The 22733-nt window shown below is 38.6% G+C and overlaps 1 protein-coding gene across 3 annotated transcripts in view; it reads right to left on the reverse strand.

Annotated features, from left to right (window-relative positions):
• The window catches only part of CRY1 (cryptochrome circadian regulator 1), a 38802-nt gene that overhangs the window by 15037 nt on the left and 1032 nt on the right, over positions 1-22733 (reverse strand). For all 3 annotated transcript variants that reach the window (XM_087764156.1, XM_087764155.1, XM_087764154.1), the window contains exon 2: positions 1890-1998. In XM_087764156.1, coding sequence (XP_087620282.1) covers positions 1890-1998 — 109 coding nt within the window. The remainder of the gene's footprint in view (positions 1-1889; positions 1999-22733) is intronic.

A 22733-nucleotide genomic window follows, 5' to 3' on the forward strand; every position in this document is an offset into this window, starting at 1 on the left:
CACCTATGCACACGTACAAATGAAAGAGCCTAAAGGTCCTTGAGGCCTTTTGCAAGCATAAAGATAGATCAGTGCTCTGCCTTTTGAAGGAATTGTTCTTCAGCCTGTAAAAAGGAGAGCCCTACCAAGAAACAGCTGTGAAACATTCATCCCCAAGAAATCCAGAGATGCTGGCATCTGTGATAGGGCTTCTGACACAAGGCTCTACAGAAGTTCCACTATCTCCTATCATTATTTACTTAAAGTTATCTTCTCCCAGCCAAAAACCATCTACATGTGTTCTTCAGGGTCAGGATCATCGCTCACCTTTGAGACATTTAATGAGGATGATCTGAAAAACTTGGTTTAGTATTATATGCCCTTCACTGCGCTGCAAGTACCTGATGTACAGCTATTGCCCTGGCAAAAGAGGTACAGCTGTTGCTCTGGCAAAAGAGGCTGTGAGATTAAGGATATGAGATAGATGCATGTTCCAGGTAGTCTTCCACCAAAAGCTGAAGAAGTCCTCAAGAGCTTCAACAATAACTCTTATTTGTTTGAGGACAGAGGATGTCCTGAAAAGCGCCTCAGTGAACAAATACATGATAAAGACACTTTTTGGTAATTTGAGGAACCGGAAGATATAGGCAGATGTGAATGTTCTTTTTTGATTGCTGTGCACTATCTACATGACAAGTTATTTTCATTACCTTCTCAGCACTAAAATTAATATTCTGAAAATGTGGCACTCCAATGCTGTTAGGCATAGAAAGATCAGCCTAGAAGCAATACCTGAAACAGGAATTGTCAAAGTAGCCATTAAAGTATTTAAGAAAACTTGTCACAGGTCACTCAAATCCAGAAGGCAACACACACAACAGCAAGATCTTTGCCCCTATTTAAATGCAATCAAATCAAATTTGGCAGGCAGATATAACTAGCTTGAATATATAGGGGATCGCAAGCAGCAACTAATGTCACAGTACTCCTGCAGGAAATTCTTCACTGAGGGGAAATCAAGAAAAGACCAGTCAAGAGTATCATCCAGTTAGCATTTCACAACTAAAGCACAAGAATGAAGACGGAAATTTGAGTTTTGGTTGAGTTTTCAGCTTGATGTTGAAGACTTGGGAATAAAAATCTTGAACAGATGATCTCTTTGGAAAAACAGATTCCCCCCCCCCCCCCCAGTCTTGCTCGTCTCAGTCACCTCAATCTAGTCATTCCATAAAACCTTCTAAAAGTCAATCTGCAAAGTGTTCATTTTTGCTATCCTATTATAGTATTGTTACATTAAATACACTATTATCCATGGAAGACAAATTAGTATCAATAACAATCCCCCACAGCTTTAATTTGCTCAATAACAAGACCCTTTCCCACAAAAGCCTTAAACACCTTTGACTAGAAATTGCTTTTTACCTGCACTATGCTTTTACCAAGCCTGCTACCAGCAAAAAGCTTATTAAATCACTTTTAATGGCCAAAAAGCAACAGCAGCAGATATTTGGCGTAAACAAAACATTGCTTTTACAGGTCAGGCTCTGAACCTGGATTCATGTGCACAGAATTATATTTCAGTATTTCAAAGGGAACTTGGAAAGGAAAAATTAGCAATATACAGTACCTATACTTAGCAAACCATTATAAATCAGTTCAATTTCTGGCAAGAAAGAAACAAAAAACTGTGAAGTCTAAGAGCGACTCAGTTCCGTTGGCGATATACACATTAGAGGGGAAAAACCCAAATCTAACAAAAACAACCTTAAAGAGAAACTGCAAGGATAGTTAAGTATTTGCATGGATAACAACTTGCACTGAAGTATATCGTAGAAGAAATGATTCCTAGTTGAAATTAGTTTGTCAGTCATATTTGTGGATAGAAACAACAACTGCAAGGTGGCATTTACCTTAAAAAGCCTGGGGAAAACATCTGCTGGCTGTCCACGAATAACAAACAAACGTGAATTCAGTTTCCGTAGATTGGCATCAAGATCCTCAAGACATTGAAGGAGGAATCTGCAAGGAATTATAAAGAAAACATTTATTTTCTGAGGCAAACCAGACAATTTTACAATAGAAAAAGGGAAGTAAGAGGAACAATCCAACAAAAATTATCAGACCTTCAGTATTTGGTGCGTATTTTGGCGATGCATGCACATTCACATCCTAATTACACTTAGCTTACAGTAGTTCAATACCATATAACATATTCAACAATACATAATTCAGAAAACCAAATTGTACTGTCATTTAAGTTTTCACCTCAACACTATTCAACTCTGGAATGGACTAAAACATGCTCAAGTCTTAACTAACACTAGAAGTATCTTGTCACTCTAAAGAAAAAAGCACACCACAGAAAAAAAAAAAAAAAAACAAAAAACAAACAACAAACAGACAATCAGCTGTTGGCATACTGCTACTAAACTAATCCAAGTCCTTCTTACAACACAGCAGCCTGAACTGTTACTAAAAACAGTACACCAGAGGACTACATGGTCACAACTATCCCCTTGGCCTTCATTTATAAAAACAGCCCTCTATATAACAAACAATTTCATGCATCTTGGCTGTAACCTCACCTGAATTATTTAATGAGCAAATCGGGGAAAAAAAAAAGAGGGGGGTGGGGGGCAGAATGGGGTGCTGCAAATCTTCAAGGGAAACAGGTAGTTGCAAAAAGGATGTTGAGACAGGTTCACATGTGCAAAGATTTATTAGTGGGTACACTAACTATTAATAACTCCAATGGTGAAAGTGGTTTGAGGGAAGAAGTAAAAACAAAAGGAAGGAGACGAAAAATGAAAAGTCTCCCTTGTGGCCAGCCAGAGAGATGCTGGGGGTCCCCAGATGAGTGCCCTTCCCCTGGACTCCTCTCCAGTGTAACAAGTGGCTCCTCCACAGTATTCTTCCTCGAAGTAACAATACAGTTTTCACCAGGAGCTGCTCAAACCCCGTCAGCTGTTCTTATGTGCAACGCCGTTGGCACTCACCAAAGTGCGCGTTGATCAGGGCAGCCGCTGAGTCAGAGCCTGCCGGTCATTAACCTCTGTGCATGCACATTATTGGATCCCCTGCCATAAACCAAAAGCTACACCCAAAGGGGGGAAAAAAAAGAGGAGATTCCCACGCTGCAGGACATTATTCCTGAGAGAGCCTGCTGTTAAGACACTATGTGCAGGTGCAAGGCCACGGGGATAACGCCACAGGAGCAACCGCCCGGGACCAACACAGGGAAAGCAGCGCCACAGAGGCCTGGAGACCCTGCGCCCGCAGCCGGGGTGAAAGGGTGTGGAGCTACCAGGGAAGGGCAGGCTGCACAACTGCAAGCGCCCAGAGCGTTGCAAAGACGAAGGCACCGAGCAACCAGGTTTACTAAAATCAGGAGTTCATAAAACACCTAGGTTTTTAAGAATGAATCCTAAAAACTAACCAGTTACAATGAAAATGCTACACCTTCTAGGAGGGGTATAGCGTACATGACTGTTGTACACCTACCAACATTTTTTACATTTTTCTAGAGATTTAGCAGTATATAAGCGAAGCCTACCTAACACACATTGCCTCTAACTTTATATGGAAAAAATTATAAAAATTAATATATAGAAGGCTGGCATGAAAACTGCCTAGCTGCTATTAGATGCCAAAAATGCCTGGCTCACTTGACCTGAAAGGATAACAGAAAGCAAGCAAGTCTGAGAGGAAGCCAGTGTACAAGAATACAACTGCTTCTTGGCTGGCAACTGTGCTTATATGTTTAATTACTGGGACAAGCCAAAAATGTCCAATTCTTTCACTTTGCTAAATTTGACTTTGGAAAAAAAAAGCTCCAGAGTAGCAAGATCATGAAGGATATGCTGTGTCTAAAAAAACTTCTGTATGCTCATTTAGTTATAAACCACACAGGAGTAATTTTAAGAATCAGGTGAGAATCAGATATGCTTCTATCAGAGAGAACTTGGGCCCCATGTTCCCAGGCCAAAGTCACTTCCAGATGGACTCTGAAAAGTACAGCTTTGTTTTATCATTTTTTTGAAACCTGGAATGACAGACCTTACCACTAATCTCATCCACCTGAATCTTGCTTTCAGAGCATGTGCCTTCCCTTATACTTCACAAATTGCTATGAAGACAAACTGCAATAGTGTCCCAGATGCCTTTGGAACAGTCCAGGAAAGGCTGGGGGTTTTTTGTTTGGTGGGGTTTTGTTGTTATGGTGGTTTTTTGGTGTGGGTTTTTTTTCGTTTTATTTTTGTTTGGTTGTTTTTTTAACTTTGTATCACAGAATATAAGGAAAGGGTATGAAGAGAAATTGGTGACATAAAACACTCATAACTATTCAAAGTAAAAATCTGTCTTTCAGGAAATTGTTCGGGTTTTTTCTTATTTGCATCTCAGTTCCCTCTAATTGCTCAATCTCTTTTCTTCCTACCTTACTGACCATAACATACAACTTCCAGTCTGGACTTGGCACAAAATCCTATTCAAGAAGATTACATGCACTGACCCAGTCTCCAATTCACATCCAAGATCCCTAAACTTGTCCTTAATACTGTTTAATCTCTATTTTGTTGGTTCCCCAAATCCCTTCTATTATCTCTCTTAACTATCTCTTACCACTCTCCAGCATTTCAATCTCCGTAAAACTCACTCATATATTTAACAAAAATAATGGCGTAGACTCAAATTGTTAAATATACGTAGGAAGGAAGCCAGAGAGCGGCCAGGGGGGACACACAAACACTACCCCTACCTGAACAAAAACAGACCAAATGAAAAACAGCCAAACCACAGCTTGAGCTGCAAGACTCACTGAAAGCACATTGTTCAAAAATAATAGATCAAATGAAACCCTAGCGACCCTACGATATCTATAGTAACAGCAATGCAGAAGAATACTGCTTTTGACTTCCAGAACACAGATTCAGTTAACAAGTGGTTACTCAGAATAAGCATGCAGTTTATTAAGCATATTTGAATCTTTCAGTTGGACCAAATATGTTCTAAGACAATGTGCTGCAAATAATTAATCATCTATTTTGTTTTCACCAACTATATTTATGCTATACCACATCTAACGGCATTTTCTCATTAAAGTGTTAATAAAATTTGTCTAACAAAAGCCTTTACACGGATTTATAGAATCATAGAATAGTTTGGGTTGGAACGGACCTTTAATGGTCATCTAAGTCCAATCCCCCCTGCGACGAGGCTTGCTCAATTAAAAATGAACCTTCTTAAATCATTGCTTTTAGATACAACCCCTACCAAGAAACTTAATAGTTGAATCAACTACTTGTCATAACCAAAGTTTTCACCTCCTCGTTTTCTCATGAGTACCTTTAAAACTTGCAGAAGCAGCACAGCATCTTTACTGTGGTTAAATGCATGCTAATTAACATCTAGCTTTAGGTATATCCAGATACAAATTACTCTGAATTTAAGGAAGGAAAATTCTACCTTTCAGAACTTCGGCATTCATCCAATGTGTTAACAGATACCTGTGTGAATAGACTTAAGTGAAAGGAAGTGTTTTAATTATACCAGCTCCCTGGGACAACTTCTAATTCCTGCACTTTCTCCAATTTTGGCATGGCATTGTAACGCACTGCATTTATCTCCTGTCCTAGCAAATTAATGTTTCATCTATAACATACATATGTATGTCAGGGAGGAGTAATAACATCTACAACATGCACACCCCCACACATATTAGCATACTAATAGAAAAATAATAAAATAATAATTCTCAGCATTCAGCACACTGTCACAGTGAATTATTACGGGATCTGGAAGAGAAGAATTTTTAGTTTTCCAAGGTATCATTTTGACTGGTACCACTTGTTTGCAAGTGAAAATAGTTCTGAATTACTCTAACACCATGCAAGGGCACTTGCTGCAGCACAGGAACATGCAGGGGTTTTGCCCAGTGCAGATACTTACACAGAATTAAGAGCAGCACTCTAGGACAGGCAATACAAAATTATTTGAGCTTTCTCTCTGAAGAGATACACCAAAATGCTCACAAACATGTTCCTTTCACAGTATAAACACAAACGAAAATTAATGGCAAATTAGCCTGTGAACCGAAACAAAGTATGAAATCTCCATCTCATAAAAAGTAATTTCTTTTCAGTATATGAGCTCTTGAGGAAAAGTTTCTTCATAGCAACTATGAAGTAAGAGCTACTAGCCTTGAACTCTATTGTACTTTACACCAAAGTGTGGCAATTAGGAGCTATTTAAATCTCTCCCTACAGTAACAAGTCATGGTTCCAAGTCTGCAATCTAAAACAACTTTTTCCTCTCAACCTAACAGTCAATGGGAAAGCACTTTCTTTTGCACTTTTAATAAATATAAAAACTACATTACATGACTTAAAGAGACACAAAAAGCATGCACAGATATTTTTTATCAGATTAGAGTATCAGTCCAGGTTTCTGCAGCTGGTCTTCAACTTCCCTTGGACAAACCAGAGGAAGGAAAAGCTCACCATTAATTTCACAGTAGCAAACTGCGTGAGGTAAATGCATGACTGAGGTGATGGAGGGAGGCAGAAAATATTTATTTATTGTAGCACAGGGAAGATGCCACTGCAAAGCATACCTGTCTTCAAGCAACATTCTTAGAGGATGTGGGAAAATAATGGAAGATTGGCAAGGAGGATTGTAAACACACTCAAGTGACTTGCAGCTGGGGTGTAGAAAAACACATCTATCATACTGATTGTTGTTTAGTCTTGTCTGCTTGACAAGTAGAACATCTGTGTTGAGATAACATAGGCCTGTGATAGGCTCAGAGGCACCCTATTGAACATGCTTGAGATTCCTGCCCTGCTGTGGGAAAGATCAAACCACAGTGGTAAACTACGCCTGTGTGAATCCCTGATACACAGGTGAAAACCGCAGGTTCGGCGATCCTCTAGCAAGAGCCGAGCTCTGCGGTGCCTGCGTTCCTGCTTGTGTGCCTCTGCCCTGGTGCTGCTTCGGGGATCCTCCGTTTTGCGAGGTAACGAAAATTAAATTTACTCTTTGCATTTCGTCTGTGGTTCTGTGGTTGTTCTTCCATCCTGCCTGTGTCGGCTCACATAGAGGCCATTACACACATTTTGCTCACAGTCATCTCATAACGATTTCAGAATTTTCACGAAAGCTTCTGAAGATCACATGCACATAAAATCTTAGCTGTTTAGTCTAAGAAACTCCACGATCTTCCTTGCTTCCAGTCACGCAAAGTCTGCTTAGGGTCTGAAATCTAAACTAGACGTTCTGCCCCCATGCATCTTAAGAGTGACTGCGAGAAACTGGCTTGCATAATACAGATCATAATTCTAGCTATGATGCAACTGAAGTAAACCGGTACCATCAAGGCAGAAATTAAAGAAGTTAAATAACTTATTGTTAACACAGTTATCCATTAACAAAATTAACAAAACTAAGCACTGTATCATGCAGCCTTCCTGGCTCTGCACTAAAGACTTTCTCCAGGGAAGAAGAAGTCAGGAGCAGTCTGTTAAAAAGGTAGCATTTTTATTTAGGAGGAGACTTGCAAGAAGGATACTTATAGACACACCATTTAAGGCTACCATTAAGTCTTGTTTGGGGTTATTTTTAGGAGCAACAAGCACCCAGAAGCCGTAATCACGCAGCACCATCCTCACCAGTATGAAATTAGGACAATTGCTGGGAATTGAGGGGTTTTAAAATGCAATGACTTCTCTTTCAGGTGTCATTCACATCTGAAAATGGTGGTGCTAAGCCATTAAGGATCAAGAAACTTCAGTTCCAGATTTTTTTCTGAACTGATCCAGATTCTGAATTTAACTGTTAGGCAAGGCAGGAGTGTTAGAGTGCACAGCCAGTACCACACAAAAGAAAGGAATCTAGTCAGGCTTCTTCATTGTGAAAGAAGTTTAAAAAGTTGAGCGAAAAAGAACAGTGCTAAAGCTTGTTTCATTTCTAAGCTGAATTAACATTTTTACCTATGACGGGTCAACTTCCAGCAATCCATCCAGACTTCTGTCTAACCAATCTTTTTGCATACCTTCTATCTACGCACTAGGCCTCATGCCAAACTACTGATTACAATCTCTCCAGTGAAAGAAAAGCACTATCAAACAAGAGATTATGTCGTTATGAATATTTGATCACCACCCAGACTTTGTGTATCAGAATCATCTTAAGCAGCATAACGTCTGCTAGTTTTATTTTCCCATTCAATTTTTTTTTTCAATGTTGCTATGTGATATTCCTCTTTCAGAGTTTAGTAGAGCTGGATTTAATAAAAAGAGAGAACATTACATACCGTATAACACCAACCACATTTTTTTTATTTGAATGAGTATAGTTTACAGCATTAGACTCTGATCGTATTAATACATTATGCAACATTTCTTTCTCTTCATGGGAAGAGGGAGAGAGAGCACCTTTCTTTCATACGTATCTGCTATTTTGCCATATGTTCAGCTAGGTTATTATGGAAGTCCAGTATCATTGAGGTAAATATATTCCTCATACTAGCTTCTCCAGGAATCGTGAGGCAGTTTTCATCTAATACTGAAACAGATTAAGAGACACTGAGAAGTATCTCAAATTTGATATAGCTATATACAAATATTAAATATTTTATCAGTATATTTTCCTGTTCGATTGCCAACCAATGTGTCTTAGTGCGAGCAGTATATTCTTATGAAACTATAAGAAGATTAAGCTCAGACAGGATTTAAGTGTTATGTACACTCCACAGCATCCTTTGGCAGCAAGCCATAGTAATATTTTCCTATTACCAAATCAAGGTCATGGAGGCATGCCTTATTATATTACATTGTTTCAGGGAATACCGCATACAATTTCCACATCCTAAAAAGGTATACAATAATAAATTTCATAGAGGTATTATCCTTTAAGCTTATACACAAGAGCAGAAAAAAGTTCACATTATTCAACTCTACATACTTGAGTGAAGTGGCTGTGGGAGCTAACTAATCTCCTGCAGGGTTTCTCCATAGTCAGTGGAGAAAACACAGCTCCTTTAGAGTGCAATTCAGGACTTCAGCATCTTTCATAACTTAGTAAGAGCTGATCTGCGTGCAAAACCACAACCAAACACAGACCGTGAAGTGCGTCACTTGGCTTTTCTCCTCTAATATTTACTACTGTTATAATCTTCAAGCCAAAGCAGAGCTTTTGGAGGAAGAAGGCAAGATACACCCAAACCCACGTACAGCCAAAATACTCGTAATTGCTGTAAAAGACGTTCTTAAAAAACAAATTCAGCTCTTTGAAAAAGCAGGAAAGAAAGGGCTGTGAAGAATAATTGAGAGAAAGCAACATTTAAAATTTAATCTCTTCAAGTTGAGTCCTTTTGGGTGCATCTTTGAAACTAAGTAGTAAAGACCATCTCACATATGGAGTGGGGCTAGAATACCAAGCAGCAAGCACTATTAACAAAATCATTTCCATTTGCATCTAACCTAGCTTACACTGGACACAAAGCTAGCATTTCCTTACATATTGTTCCTCATTAATTTCTTTCCAACTGAATTACCTTTTCAAGGTTAGCGTTCCCCAAAGGAAGGAAACAAAATTTTTGTCCTATTCAAATGACAATCTGTAATTGGCTCCTATTTTGTCAACCATACGTCACAGCAAATACTGTATTTAGCTTCTGTAAAGATCTTGATCTTAACTTCACATTCAAAGGGCACCTATTATTCATCTAAACTATTCCCATATAACTCGCAACAAACATCTCAAATTACTTGCTTGTTACAAAGGTCAGCCTTATGGTGATATGAGACTAAAACAGGCTCACAGCTTCTTAAATCTCTCCCTCGGTGTCTTCCATTCTTTAATGTATATATTCTGTGCTTATTTTTCTCTAATCGTCTAATTCCAATCTGATAAATCAAAGTCCTTACTATCTGACTTTAATTCCTTATGCCTACTCTTTCCAGAGAGAAACTAGTTGGATCCATAAAGGAAAACCCAAGAGCAAACAAATGTATTTGCAGTGGGGACAGCTGGGGAAATAGGACCTAAAGGCAAATTACAAAACTAAGTTACTTGAGAGTACAGACATGCTCATATTTAAATACATTTAAAACTCCCTATTCTCATGCACCCAAGTTCTCTTATTTAAATGAGCTGCTCATAAGGCTTGATGTAATTAAACCAGAGCTGGCCTGCTTTTTCTTCCTGCCACTGAATAAAATAGTTCAGCCACATTATTTTCGGCAATCTAAGCTGTCCATGAGAAAGTAACAGCTATGGCTCATTTCAGCAGAGCAAGGGTGAGAAGAGCACTACAACAAGATAGAGTCTTGCAATCTGATTCTGAAGGATCAATTTTGTACTGCCCCTCATTTACTTTAATAAAACCCTTTTACTTTCCTCACATTAAAGTGACCTTTTCAAGGTTATAATTACTGCTAAGAAGATTTTGCACAGTTTTAAGTTTCCCAGAAATGAAACCCTGTGTAAAATGAATATATTTCTCAACTACACTGTATAAATTGCAAGTCCTTAAGGTATAATCCCATTGCCTCTGGCTTCCCATATTGAAAAATCTATTAAACTAATGGAAGAGAGTTAAGGAAAGAGCTGAAATCTACTAGCAAGCACAGAAATTGGCAGAAAGTTTGGAAAACTGGAAAAAAAAACCCCTGAAGCTATTCCTGAAAATCTTTAATTAAAACTGACTGGATTTCATCTCTGTGGTGCTTCCCTTATGGTGGTCAGACATTCAGCGTTATCCTAACTTCCCACTGCTACTCTTATGAAACAAGAAGGCCAAAATTTTCTGAACTGGTCTTTCAAAACTGAAATTAGTCCTTTATATCTGAATCCAAGGTAAACACAAAGAAAATGTGTTCAGGTTTTTGAGTAATAATCATATCAAAAGAATCAACATTCTCTAAAAAAACCCAAATAACTTAAACACAGCTTTGTTTATTAAGCTGCGCAAGTCCAGAAAAATTCCACTTTGTCCCAAACTTTCTTAGTGTACAAGTAGACCAATGGAGGTAATGGTTCACTTCATGCTGCAGAGACCTTCCATCTCAAAGTCTAGAGCTGACGAAAAAGATGCACGGAGCTCAGTAATGTAAGCCCTGGAATATGAAACTATATTAAATATAGTTCAAGACATAATAGATGAAAAAACTCATACAACCTCTGGATAAACCTGCTATCTTCATCTGCCACAACTGCAGCAGTTCACTGCAATACTGAAGGTCAGGAGCAACACAAAGTACCTCACTTGAAGTAACTAAATTAAAAAAGTTACGTAGTACAGTTAAGTGGAACATTCTGGTAACTAAAGTGATATTCAATCACCTCTGCAGAAGTGATAGTAGTTTAGATGAAGAATTACTTTATGAAGAATGAAACCTTTATTAGAACTGTATTTTTATATTTTCCTCATTTTCCCTGTCTACCCACTCCTTTCAGAAGAATGAGTTACCAAAATTCACCTCCTGAACACCAGTCACAGATTTTTTTATTACTTTGACTGTTGAAAGAATAAAGGTAGACAACTGGAAGACATCATCCTACACAGGATCACTTTATTTTTTCCAGTTTGCTTGTGCCAGGATCAAAATTAATAGCAACACAGAAGATGCAGACAGGAACACTGCCACTTTAAGGGGGGGGGGAGAAGGGGAAAAAAAGGGGGGCGAGCACAAAGCCCACCTTCCTGAAGATGGATAAACTTTGTTGGAGACAAAGCCCTTAAAATAAGAGCAGCTGAATATCAAAACAAACTGTTACCATTCCAGAAAAGAGATACTCCTAAGAAAGATGATGATTTTTTTTTTTTTTAAACTCCAAAGTTATTTCTATAGATAAAAATGATAGGGGAGCATTCGTAGGCTCTGAACTCTGGAAACTTAATCACCATTGGTAAGTATTATTGCTATGCTGAACCTTCAAGCAAGAAGAGATGTTCCCCACCAGAGGACAAACTGAAGAAAAACAAACCTTATTTGCTTTAATCCCCTTATGTCCAACACTAAGGGGCATGACCAAAGGGGAAAAAAAGAGGGGGGGAGGTCTACAAAGGCTGCAGCTTTCCTTACTACATGTCTCATAACCCGATCATTTCCTTATGCCACTTGTAAGAAGAACATTTCAATATGAATCAACAGAAATAGTTTCCTAAAGTAGGTCGTTGCTGCAGCAACCGGGCGCTGTTTGGACTACTCCCTGCCACAATGACCTACTTTTCCAGTTAATATGTAACCGCTGTGTCGTAGTAGGAGCCCAATTTCTCCTTCCCTCCCGAGCCGCTCCGAGAGGATTCCTGTGCCGCAGCCGATCCTTATTCCTAACCAGGACAGAGAAAGGCTTCGAGCAGGTACAAGCAGCGGGTCGGTTCCGCTCCCGCGTCGTATCTAGAAGCGTCGGCTGCTAAAGGTTAAATGAAACCCAATATGTTCTTGGAGTTCAAGAAGTACTGAGCCAACGTTCAAAACTGGAGGGGCTGATAAAAAAAAAAAAAATAGAAGGGGAAGGTGTCAAAGCGAACAGCAGCTCGCGCACAGCGCGTCCCCTGCCAGGGCCAACAGCTGGCAGCAAGCGTCAGCACAAACAGCCTGCTTCAGCGCTGCCTCCAAGCACCCGCTCACATCGTTCATTACGGGTCTAAATAACATTAAATCCACATAAAAGAAAAACCCTCGTGAATGACAGGTAAAGCTTGCGCGTTTTTAAACCCTGTTCAAGCCTGCGTGGAGAGCGGAGCGGGGACGTGCGAAGGTACCGCACAAACCCAGGAAGTAACGCTGACGATTACTTCATTTCCTGTTTACTGTTGCTGTTAATGACCATTACCCTTGCGAGAAAGGAAAAAAAGATTACCAGTGCAACTTTGCATTGAACTGTATCTTCACTTCATGAAGAAAGAGATTCTCTCTGTAGAAATAAGCCTACAAGGCTTCAAATGTCAATCACGCTGACTTGTGCGTAAGTATTTTTTTGACCAATTTATGCAACCCCTAAGTTCAAAAGCTTTCATTCAAGGTAAAATTCAAGAGGCAAGCGCAACAGACTAACACTTCCAAGGGAAAGACAACTCATTCCAACAAAAGGCAAGCTACGCGTTACACCACATAGTACATCCTAATGAAAACTTCAGTTAACAGAAAGATTCTGACAGGCATAGCTCATACTACGAAAGCAGAAAAACAAAGCACACGCAGCAAAACTATCCAAGGCTTACTTTACCTTAAGTCTTCTTAAAACTTCTAAGTTCGGCAGGAAAAATACTGGAATTGATGATAATACTGCAAGTGGAAAAGTTTTTGAAATTTCCCACACACTTTCACTTGGGAACAAATCATATGTAATGAAATAATTACTCCTGCAAATCTCACACTCTACAAACAGAAGAGCAAAAAAAAAGCAACTAAAAATTATTTTTACTTTACCATTGCACTTGACAAGCTGTACAGCAGCAGCTGCAAAGGTAGGATTCTGGAAAAAAGATGGACTAGTAGAGGGAAAAAAAAAAAATAAATTGCAGAATTATGAAAAAAATCAGAAAAGCTGCTGCTGCAAGAGCAACCTCTGATCACTAGTAACACTTTTCAGTTTGAAAGTGTGACCTCCAGTGCCAAAAATGCAAGCTCTGTTGTGCTGTCTCATATGGAAATCATAAAGAACCAGAGTAAAACTTTCAGTAAACGCAGCACTGCAGAACTTTTCTTTAGCAAACTAATACAATGCTTCAGAGTTGGCACTGAAAAAGAGAGGTTGGTGGAGTTATATTTGAAAGAAAGCAGAAAGCCAAAATCTAAAATATAAAAAGAGGAAGATCCACATTATCCCCACAAACCCATGATTTTCTTCATGGCTTGGAAGAAAAACACACTAGCTCTGAAATAAAGTACTTCTCACCAGTAAATCTATTGGCAACTAGCTTACAGAAAGGAAATTTCAATCAAATAAAAAAACTCTGCGCACTGAAAAACACCAGGACTATGTGATCAGTACTAATCTTTATACAGGTCTCCTCAGATTATGAAAGCCTTGAAACGAAAGGGGAAAATATACCACAATGAAAACTGAACTATCAATATCAGAGAAATTTAAAACTTTTTCCTCTGTCATAAACTGGTGAAACTACACATTAGTAGATGTTTCCAGGTGATACCAGTTAAAGAGTATGCTGGAGAAAAGAAAATGAAAAAGTCACTCATAAAAAGTAATTTAAAGAAGCATTTGCAGGATTTGGGATATACCACGTAATAGCAGTAAACAGCAAACAGCTATGTTGTCTAGAAAGAAACACACATAAAGCACAGTAAACTACATCTTAAGCCTGCCATCTACTGAAAAATAATGATGGAAAGTCACAGGAATTATCCCTAGGCAACCCAGATAAACAAATAATTCAGATGACACCATTGCTTGATCACCCTCATTAAGACTTGGATAGTTTCAACTTCTTGAGTTCACTACTAGCAAGACTTACGAAAACAAAGAACAAAACCAAAATGCAGCCTCCTCCCCAAAGAACCTTCTGAAACCTGGATGGCAAAAATTACTCTGTAGAATATTTTATTTTAAATGCATATCTCAGTTTTGCAGATGTAGAGTCATGCCTCTCCCATGAGAAGGGAATAAGGAAAACAATAGTAGGCAATCTCTGCTAAAAGCTGTATTGTTCTCTTTTTCTACTTTAAGACTCCTAGAAAAAAATGAGTTTGTTTATTCTCAAGAATGTGAAATATGAATAGGAGGAAAAAAAAAAAATCACTTGATGCCATAGAATTTACAGACAGAAAATTTCAACTCAGAGGAAACTCAGAAGAGAGCATAGGAAAGAAAAGTTTTACTTCATTCTTCAATTAATCCAATGTATTGGAAATCAAATTATTAACTATTTTTAATGCCAGTTGCTCTATAAAATGGAGTCTTACAATTCTCTGTACACTTCTCCAGTACTGCAGAACTGCACAGATTGTGAAACTGAGATAAAGCTTGCCATGGTATTCTACATCTTCAGTGCACAGCAAAATTGTAACCATGCAGACCATGATCATGTTTTACAAACTATAGAAGGCACAAAAACCAAGAAACCTACGTGAAGGAGTTACCTCTTTATTTACTTATCTTTCTGATGAAAGTTGCCCTCCTATTTCTGTTCTTTCGATCATTCTTTTGCCCCTCTCTCTAAACTGCACCACAGTTCACCCTTTACCTACAAGGTAAGTAGAACATTGGCACTGGCATTAAGGACAAAAAAAAAATCTGCAAGCGCTGAACTCCACAGGTTCCTTACTACAAAAAGTAAAGCATTTGCTAGGTCATGGATTCCACACTTTGGATAGATAACAGATAGAAAAATCCAAGTTTTCCTTACAGGAATTGTTCCTAAGTAGCCTGTGCTGTAGACACTTCATCTCCATCACTGAAGAATCAATAATAACATGTATTCATACTTCACAACTTCCTCATTTGAGCTTAAACAGATTTTTTTGCAGTGTTTCTGGCTTTCAGTTTGAAAGGATAGGAGTTTGTGTCCTGAAAGGAATCAAACTTATAGTGCAAAAATTTTGCAGCCTTTACTTTTCACAGCTGCGCAAGAGTCACAAACATACTAACAGACATCAAAAGGAACGCATGTGACTGAACAGGAAAGGAAATGCTTTCCTAGAAATCCAAGAAACACTGAGATAAAGTAAGTTTCAAAAGCAGGCCCAGAAAACTTCTCTGGTTTAGTTGCTGGGGGAAGCAATGCGTAACACAAAAGCTCGGGTGTACGTGACATCACATGCCTGTCACCACAGAAATTAGACTTGCAGGACACACCCTGACCCATGTTCAGCTGGAAGAAATCCCTTCTGCCTGTGGTACTCTGGGCAGGTTCCATCCTATTGCAAGGAACTTGTTGCACTAGCACTTTCCAAAGAGATTATGAGCAACAGTTTGACACCTGAATTTACTTCTGAAACCCTGACTATTATCAAATTCTTATTTCCTACCCAGGTTTACCAATACAGACTTTCAGACCTTTCAAATACCAACACAATTTAAAAAAAAAAATAAAAAATCGAAGTACAGAATTTAAGAAAAAAATGCATATTTTAGGAAGCTCTGTTCACTGCAGCTCAGCTACTGTCTAAACTAATGCTAACAAAGCTCATGTGTTAATTTTTATCATCTCTCCATTAGTAATTGGTATGCTCTCAGATTCAGAACTGTTCCAAAGTATATACGTGTGGACTTTTGCCACAGCTGTCTCCATTTACGTACTTGAAACAGAACATTGCAATATTGACCTCTTTTCCCCAGGCCTTTCCAGTCTATCCTTCACCTCCACTAAACCTTTATTCCTGCATAAAGAAACATTTGCACACACAAAACTCCAAAGCAGTGAAAGCAAATGCTTAACGGTGACCTGAAAAATATATGGAGGCTTCGGGGTTAGAAGAACATGGCAATTATAGTTCACCTGTTGACCTAGATTGCAAAGAACAGGAAAGCCAGAAGTATACAGAAGCACACAAACTAACCTTGGTCGACATTTAAACTGGAGTTCTGAGGCTTTAAGTAAAACATACTGCACCAAAATACCATAAAGTTCTTACCCCAGTAATCAAATCCGATCCTTTCCTAGAGGTAAGCAAAGGCACAGCTATTAAACCTGCTAACATGTGATATGCAAATTACTAAGCCTATAAAACACAAAGCCACATACTCCCACACTACGTACACAACCGATTCATGCTCAAGCTGACTTTTGCCCTTTTAGGTCACTATGGGAAAGTCACAAAATTTCCTAAAGTGAAGAGTTTCTTTCAATGTACAAATTAATATATCACAGACTTTAGTGTAACTTTTACACTGAAAAAATGGTTGACTTCACGGGCAGCTTGACCTTCCTCCTATCGCGGGTTATATAACTAACCTGAAAACCTGCCAGGCATTGAGAGGGTATGGAAAGGAATCATTTTCCTTGAAAATAAAGGCTGCTGTGCTGTAGATAAACACTCAGAAACCAGAAAAGTTCAGGTGGTACAATCATGAACAGCTTTTTCTGCAGTACTGGCATAACGAAGTGTGTTTCAAGAGTATCTGCCATTTGTAGGAAAAAAACGTATCTTCACACGCTGGGGGAAAAAAATACTTTATTACATGGAAATAGCCAAAAGAGGCTGACAATACATACAATAATTTGCTTTGAAGAACTGATGCAGAATTCATTAACACTGCCACATACTGATCAGTTAAAAAAAATCTGTATTCTTGATTGCCTAAAAAAAGCTGCTTTTGCATTCACCACAGATGGTGTTTCTTGGGGGTTATCACCCTCTCCTTTTATGACCAGAGGAGGTAACACCACAAGTTGCAGACAGATTACCTTCCCCTGTTCAAATAAAGAATGCAATCTATTGATACTGGGTAAAATAAAACAAAAATAGATTTCTGGTCCCAAGAGAAGGAAGGCTGAAATAATCCTACAGAGTTGTTTCAAGACCGCATTTGTCCCTTGATACTCAATCTCAAAGTCCACACGCTACTCTTACGTATCGAGAACATTCTACCCAGATCTTCTCTTGATATCCTCAAACCTGGAAATCAGTAACGTAAAACCAGGTCTCTCAAACCTCAAAACCCCTTAACCTGAGGAATTTGATTACTTCAAGATCAATTTTGCAATCAACAAGCAAATTGTATAAATGCTCACTGGAATTTTTCTGGCCTGTAACAACCGCTACTTGGAAAAAACAACTTATTCAACACTACATATAAAATTGGATTTGCAGTACCGTGCTCTCTCCGGGCCACACAGTGCAGACTTCTTGTCCAAATTAATAATAGTTACATTACAGAATCTGGTGATACAAGATCATTCACCAAAACAAGCAAACAAGCATAGTGTAATTTCTCAGCTGGCAGTGTTATTTCTCATATTCTGACAGTTTGACAAAAAATAAGTCAGGCCTTTCCCCTAACACAGTAAAAAGGCCAATACTTACTTTCGACAATATAAGTTCAAAAGCTGTCAACAAATGGCAAGCCACAGAAGAAACCGATAATCACCTTACAAAAAACAGCTAGTGGTTACTACCCACATGAACAATGCTGGCCACAGTTACATGGCCATTTTAATCTGGAACAAGTCCATACTGCCACTGAAAGAATGGTACCTGCCCTTCCCACTCTTGCCTCTTCACTACTACTGCTGTGACTTTTTGCTGGCACCATCTACCACAGAGCTAATCCCACCAAAACTGGTAACTAATCGCTTTCGGACAGAATGATGAGCTAACCTGGTCCACCACAGGGCTGCGTGCTATCATGAAAGGGTGGAACCACCCCTTTCATCAACACTACAGGATTAAAACCATGAGGACATACGTCAGTGTGGTTCAGTGACATACTTCGTAAATCATAGGACTAGATCACGTAACACCACGAACTATAGAGGGAATCGCTGAACTGTGGGCACTTTTGGGATAGACAGGGCTTTCTATGAGAGAGGACAGGTGGGCAACCCAAGTGTGCGGCGCTGGAGGGTTTCTCCAATCTAACCGCCAGTACCACAGAGCTCTCATCTGAACACGCGGCTTCTGAAAACAAGTTACCACTCTTCGATAACAGGTTTTGAAACGTACAGATTAATCACCCTCAATTTAGTGGGCTGGTTGAACAAAAGTGCTCAAAATTGCGCACTGAGCTAGAGTTGAAGCCACTCATTAAAAGGTTTGACGGGTACGTCTAGAACACAGCACGGGAATACTAAGGTTCCCTTGTGGACCTGTTACGCCCTTGGCTATAGCAGCGGAATTCAGCACAGGCTACCTACCCTGTAAAAGAAACCCCAAAGTATCTACAGAATACATACAAAACTAACGTTACTCCCAAGCCCAAGGTATGTCTAGCTTTGTATATGAAAAACCATGAGCCTTGTCTCTACTGATACTTTAGATGATTGGCTTGATGTTAAAAATTTCATAAATCAAAGAGATTTTCATCCTAAGTGCTACACCATGAAAACAAACTTAAAAGGGATGTTTTTGGCAGGGAAGTCGTAATTATTTTGGCACGCTCCTTTTTACATACCAAGCACGTCACCAAAATTAACAAAGTACAATACACAAATTTTGCCTGCCTGAATTACAGATATGATATCATTTAATACTGAAATCACTCATAGAATAATTCTATTGACAAACTTTCTTCACCAATCCCACATCCAACAAACAGGTCTCTACAGGACAAATCATTTCCAACATAACCTGAAACTGTAAGCACATTTTCAAAACCAGATGCACAGAATAGCAAAATTTAACAGATGCTACAGAAGGATGTCCAAGTGTTAATTTTTTAAAACAAGCTCCCATTTCTATGAATTGCAGTGATTGTCCTGGAAATGAAACTTTTTTTTTTTTGCTCAGGTTTTTAATTTTTAATATGCTTTGAGGTATGAGTGTTAAAAAAAAAAACATCTTTTCTTTCTCCTAAATCAACAGGACTATCTGCAGCTAACTATCTGGACAACAGCAGCTAACTTTGCAGGATGTTGAACACATCAATATTCTCACAAAATCTACTAGATATACAAAACAGATTTTATTACTCTTATTTTAAAAGTGAAAGTTGTTCTCTTCAGGAATTATTAAAAAAGAAATGCAAGGATTGGCAAGATTAGACTATCTGTCTTTTTAAATCAATTGCTGCAAGCAAGTCTTTCAAGTAGCATATCAGAAACATACATACGCACTCAAAAAGACAAACTAAAAAAGTAAATTATTAGCCAAAGTAAATTCTTAGGCAGCAACTAACGGAATGTTTGCATTTCTTTTTAGGTATTGTGATCAATTGCCACTCTGTACTAAAACCACTGCTAAATGAAACCCTGCCCTAAGCGATATTGCTAAAGATCCCATTCTCCTTAATATGGAAAAGTCTGTGAGCACGTACAAACACATTTTTTCATAACTAGGTAATGGTTACTTGTTGGAGTACGTAAGTTACATTCTTTGTCTACTCTGTTGACACAATTAGATGCACATTAGTTCTGATGCCAGAAGTTTAAGGGCAATTGACAAAACTTTATGAGAGCGTTAGAGTGATTTTCCATTTAGAATCTCCCTCCACCATTTCTCCATCATCTTTTACTGCACTGAATAACCTCTCTCTTGCAAGCCTTGATCTGTGAATGGCACTGGAAAACTCATTATATAGAAAAAGCATGTCTCAATGGAAGCACATCTTGATTTATTTGACAGCTTGAAAGAAGGAACAATAAGAAGAAACAGAACAGAACCAGAAAAAAAAAAAAAATTGGGTTGAGGAAGGCCCCGGCGTTTGTTACGTAGCATTCATGATTTTAGAACAGGTAGGCTGAATGCCAGGAGAAAGGAGGTCAGTAAGACCATGTGACTGCTTAGTAATTAGACTTGCTCAATAGTGGAATTACACAAAAATATTAGTTCATGAGTGTTACATGACTGTTTAAAGAGAAAAGTTAATCAGAAAGCATCTATGTATTAAAAGCTGCTATTGGCCAGATTTAAAACACATTTTTTAAAGTGAGCCGTAACCGGTGACTCTGCAGAGGGACAATATTACTTCTAGCAAGAAACTAAACCTCCTGGTTTCTCGTATTCTTGCACCATTTTTCCTCATATCCATTGTGTTAGTCATACTTTGAACTCTGACAGACAAGAGATTTTCCCTGGGCATCAGGACCATACACTCACCAGAACATAAAACTCTCAGTGTCAATCAATTCAAACTAAGAAGAAAGGACCACTGCAAATTCACGCCAGGAGATTAAATTCGACTCATGTTCCAAATGCTGAAGGGCTTCTGCTCTTAATCTCAAATAAAACATTTTTTACTAATTCAACACCCTACTCCACAGGCACGTAAGCAAGGATCTTGCTGACGGTCATCAAGTGACCAAGCAGATAAAATGCTTGATTATTAATTGCAAAATTAATAACAACAAACTGCATCGTAAGTCTTGTGTATGCATACTGTGAATGTGTGTGTTACCGTTGGTTAAAAATAACTCATTAAAACCGCTGGAACCTAAAATGGATTAATTACAAACTAGTAACTGTTCATTTAAATAAGAATTTATTGAGATCACTCTAATAAAAATACAGTCTAGTACCAGTTATTCTATAATGTTATTGTACTTTTAAACTTGAAAAAAATCCAGAGATCTCACAAAACTGGGCTATGAAGGCAGCGAGATTTCCTGCTCAAATCCATGTGCAGCATGTTCCTTGAGGGTATTTAAGTCCCAGGAGGCTGTTTGAAGTGCTTTGGATAGGGGAGTTGTAATTTGCCCTTCTTCTGGGAGATCTTCGGGCAGGGGGTGGTGGTGGAACACACAAAAATAAAGGACTAAAAGAAAAATGCTGCTCTTCATTAAATGAATAAATAAGCCCACATCACCAAAACCTCAGCCCCTCTAACCAGCAACTAAAAAAAGATGGTTTTCTTCAAATGCAAAATGCGGTGCAGGGACTAGATGTCTTTTAGGTCATTGAGAACACTGCTAAAGTAAGCCAGCTAGCAAGTACATCACACACAAGTGTACTCAAGGACTGTATTAGCTAATGATCATATTAAATAGTCATTGAAGAACCAGGGCAGTAGCACTGAAGACATGAACTTCCTTTTGCTAGAATCAAAGTTCATATTTCTCTATCGTTCACTGGCTCAGAGAATATAACCAAAAATGGTTTAGTATTTCAATTGCAAAACACATTAGAAACCTATGAAGTATTCTTAAGACGTGATTTCCTAACACTTAGACTTGCACCAAGTGCCCGCATTCTTTTAAAACTCAAACAGTCGTTCATGCTTCATCCACAAAACTAAGACCTCTGAGCTTTCTTTATAAAGTCAGAATTTGTCATTCAAAAAAACCCTATCCCCTTCAGAACAAACAAAAAATTTTAAAAGCCTCTATAAAAGAAACGTACATCATGAACCTCAGATAAGGGAAGTATCTAACAATTATTATTCTTAAGTAGAATGAACGTTATTTTTGTCAGTGAAAATGGAATAACCATCAAGTTAAAGTTCACAGAAAGCATTTTTAGTATTTCCGTCTTCTGAAAACCAGAAATAGCACCATAAGGAAAACTTCTCAAAATTTGAACAAAACACCTCCAAATGTAAGTCACCTTGCTGGTAAAATATTTAGTGACCTGGGATAGAAATTATTAAATCTGAAAGAAGCAATTCTTGAAGAGAAGTAAACTGGACTGAAACCCAGAGCATCTCAACTTTGTCATTCTTCTATGAAGTGGTGTTAAGCCAAGTTTCATTGCGCTTGTTCCATAATTAGGCAACTCTTCTCAGCATGGTAGCCTGGGCAGGCTAAACTCACAAGCATTTCAAGTTCCTGACATTAGATGGACAGACGATAGAAGAACTCCACTGCATTATCAGCCCTTTATAAAACAACTTCCAGATCCCTACTGATGTTTTAAGTAATCTCACAAGGTAGGTACACACAGAAGTCCCATTAACCTCTGCCTTATTATGGCACGCATTTAGCATGGAAGCGCCAGCCACAACTCCGCAATAAAGTTCATTTTTGTATTAGGTAGGACCACAGCTGGCTTGAAGGTGTAGGAATAGATCTGCACGCTCTGGAAAGAGACACTACCTACCCTTCCCCGCAGGAAAGATACCCTGAGAAATTACTTTTGAACCACTCAAGCAGGTCAACAGTTTTTCTCCCCAGCATGGAGCCACCCCGTGCCGGCGCG

Source organism: Nipponia nippon, unplaced genomic scaffold (assembly GCF_047370975.1).
Source record: "Nipponia nippon isolate SJK-2023a ecotype South Korea unplaced genomic scaffold, ASM4737097v1 scaffold_3, whole genome shotgun sequence".
NCBI classification, from domain to species: Eukaryota; Metazoa; Chordata; class Aves; order Pelecaniformes; family Threskiornithidae; genus Nipponia; species Nipponia nippon.